Source organism: Sinocyclocheilus rhinocerous, unplaced genomic scaffold (genome assembly GCF_001515625.1).
Source record: "Sinocyclocheilus rhinocerous isolate Xijiao unplaced genomic scaffold, SAMN03320098_v1.1 scaffold116, whole genome shotgun sequence".
In the NCBI taxonomy this organism is placed as follows: Eukaryota; Metazoa; Chordata; class Actinopteri; order Cypriniformes; family Cyprinidae; genus Sinocyclocheilus; species Sinocyclocheilus rhinocerous.
In genome coordinates, this window is record NW_015649590.1 from 23,771 (window position 1) to 25,753 (window position 1,983).

At 31.6% G+C, this 1,983-nt stretch overlaps 1 protein-coding gene across 3 annotated transcripts in view; it reads left to right on the forward strand.

The window, feature by feature from the left end:
* irak4 (interleukin-1 receptor-associated kinase 4) overlaps positions 1-1,983 on the forward strand; it is a 14,665-nt gene that overhangs the window by 7,228 nt on the left and 5,454 nt on the right. For all 3 annotated transcript variants that reach the window (XM_016515726.1, XM_016515728.1, XM_016515727.1), the window contains exon 7: positions 1,316-1,502. In XM_016515726.1, the coding sequence (XP_016371212.1) occupies positions 1,316-1,502 (187 nt within the window). The remainder of the gene's footprint in view (positions 1-1,315; positions 1,503-1,983) is intronic.

The following is a 1,983-nucleotide window of genomic DNA, read 5'->3' on the forward strand; positions in this document are numbered from 1 at the left end:
ACACACACATACATACACACACACTCACACACACACACAAACACGTTCTGTAAACGGAAGCATTTTTAGGACACTTTTTAAAAGTGGTGCATTTAAAACAGATTATTTTAACACAAATGTTGCAGTTCAGTTTGGTTTGGTGTTCTTATATAAATGTTATATTAATGTTTTTAGGCCTAAAATATTTTTATTTATTTATCATTTAAAGGGCACCTATTATGCACTTTTACATGGCGTTTGGACATAAATGTGTGTTTTGGCAGTGTGTGAACTGATAAAAATCCACCCACTCCTCGTTTTTAATCCCCTTTAAACCAAGTCAGTCTCATTTAGGGCTGAGACTTCACGGACACATTCTGTGGACACTCAAGAACAATATTACATCTTGTAAAAAGGGGCATAATTGGTGCCCTTTAAACCTTTAAATGTTAAGTTTTACGTAAGATTAATTTATTATATTTTATATTTATTTATTTGTGTGTTTGTTTATTTATTTATTTTTGTGTATATTTTTCTTTTGTTTTCTTGGAAGCTATGTTTATAGTTAAATATTGTAATGTTGTGTTAACCATTCAATACATTAAAAGCATTAAATTTGCATGTTTGCTAAATGCTTTGCTTAGAATGTATATTTTCATATATTATTTGTATTTATTTGAACATTTAAAAAATAATTTTTGGTTAATGAAATAAAGTCGAAATAAAATTAAATCTAAATATTAAGTGAAAATTAGAAATGCCTAGAATTCGCCTATAATAAGCTTATGTTAAAGTACTAAAATCACTAAAGAAAATAAATATAAATGACAAAAACAAGACAAAATTATCAAAATAAAAATTACAGTGAAAACTAAAAAATATAAAATAAAATAAAATTCAAAATATTCATAAATAATATTTTTATTATAATAGTATGTGTATCTTTAGATTTACAGTTTTGTAGTTTATAGTTATTTTTTTATTAAATAGTTTAAATTTTTTATGTCAAAATGTCTTTGGTTTTGTTTTAACAATTGTTTGCATGTTTGGATAAATGTGTGTGTGTGTGTGTGTGTGTGTGTGTATGTGTGTGAGTGTGAGTGTGTGTATGTGTGTATATACTGTATATATGTGTGTGTGTGTGTGTGTGTGTGTCTGTCTGTCTGTGTCTGTGTGTGTGTCTGTGTGTATATATATATATAAAACATTTGAATGGTGTTTGTCTTTGATTTTTTTTTTTAAATGACTAACCTACAACCTTTCAGTGATCAACCCAGATGTGTCTCATGACCTGCTATTCACAGATCTCTAAAGCATTATTCCATCTGTTTAACAGCGGGAACATCTTATTGGATGAGGACTTCGTTCCGAAGATCTCTGACTTCGGTTTGACGCGCGCCTCAGCCAATCACTCGTGCTCGACGGTCATGACGGGGAGGATCGTGGGTACGACGGCCTACATGGCGCCGGAGGCCCTGCGAGGAGAAATCACTCCTAAATCTGACATCTTCAGCTTCGGCGTGGTCCGTCCTGCTAGCATTCAGCAGTTATTCATGTTCAGACTAGGGGTGTGCCATATATATATATCGTCTGCGATAATATCGTAATTGTTGTTTTAACGATGTGTGATTTGACATTATCGAGTATTTCACTGCATGATTCGGTCTATTAAAATACATTTAGAATGATCACAGAATTCAAGATATGGGGACAGAAAATATATTTATTTATATCATTGCATATAGTTAATCAATATCACACAAAAAGTGCCATTTCCTTCTCCTAGAATTACCATGATTACAAACGTAATATTGATTTTTTTACAACAGTTCAAAAAACTAGAAGTTAATTAAGAGACTTATTAGACACCATATTGTCTGTTTTTGCTCTATTTCAACAACAAAAATAATTCCAAACACAGCCACAGCGCTGTTTTGCATCTCTGAGCAACGTGACGGTGATTCGTTCCTGAATGAATCACTCGTTTAAATGATTCGGTTCAAT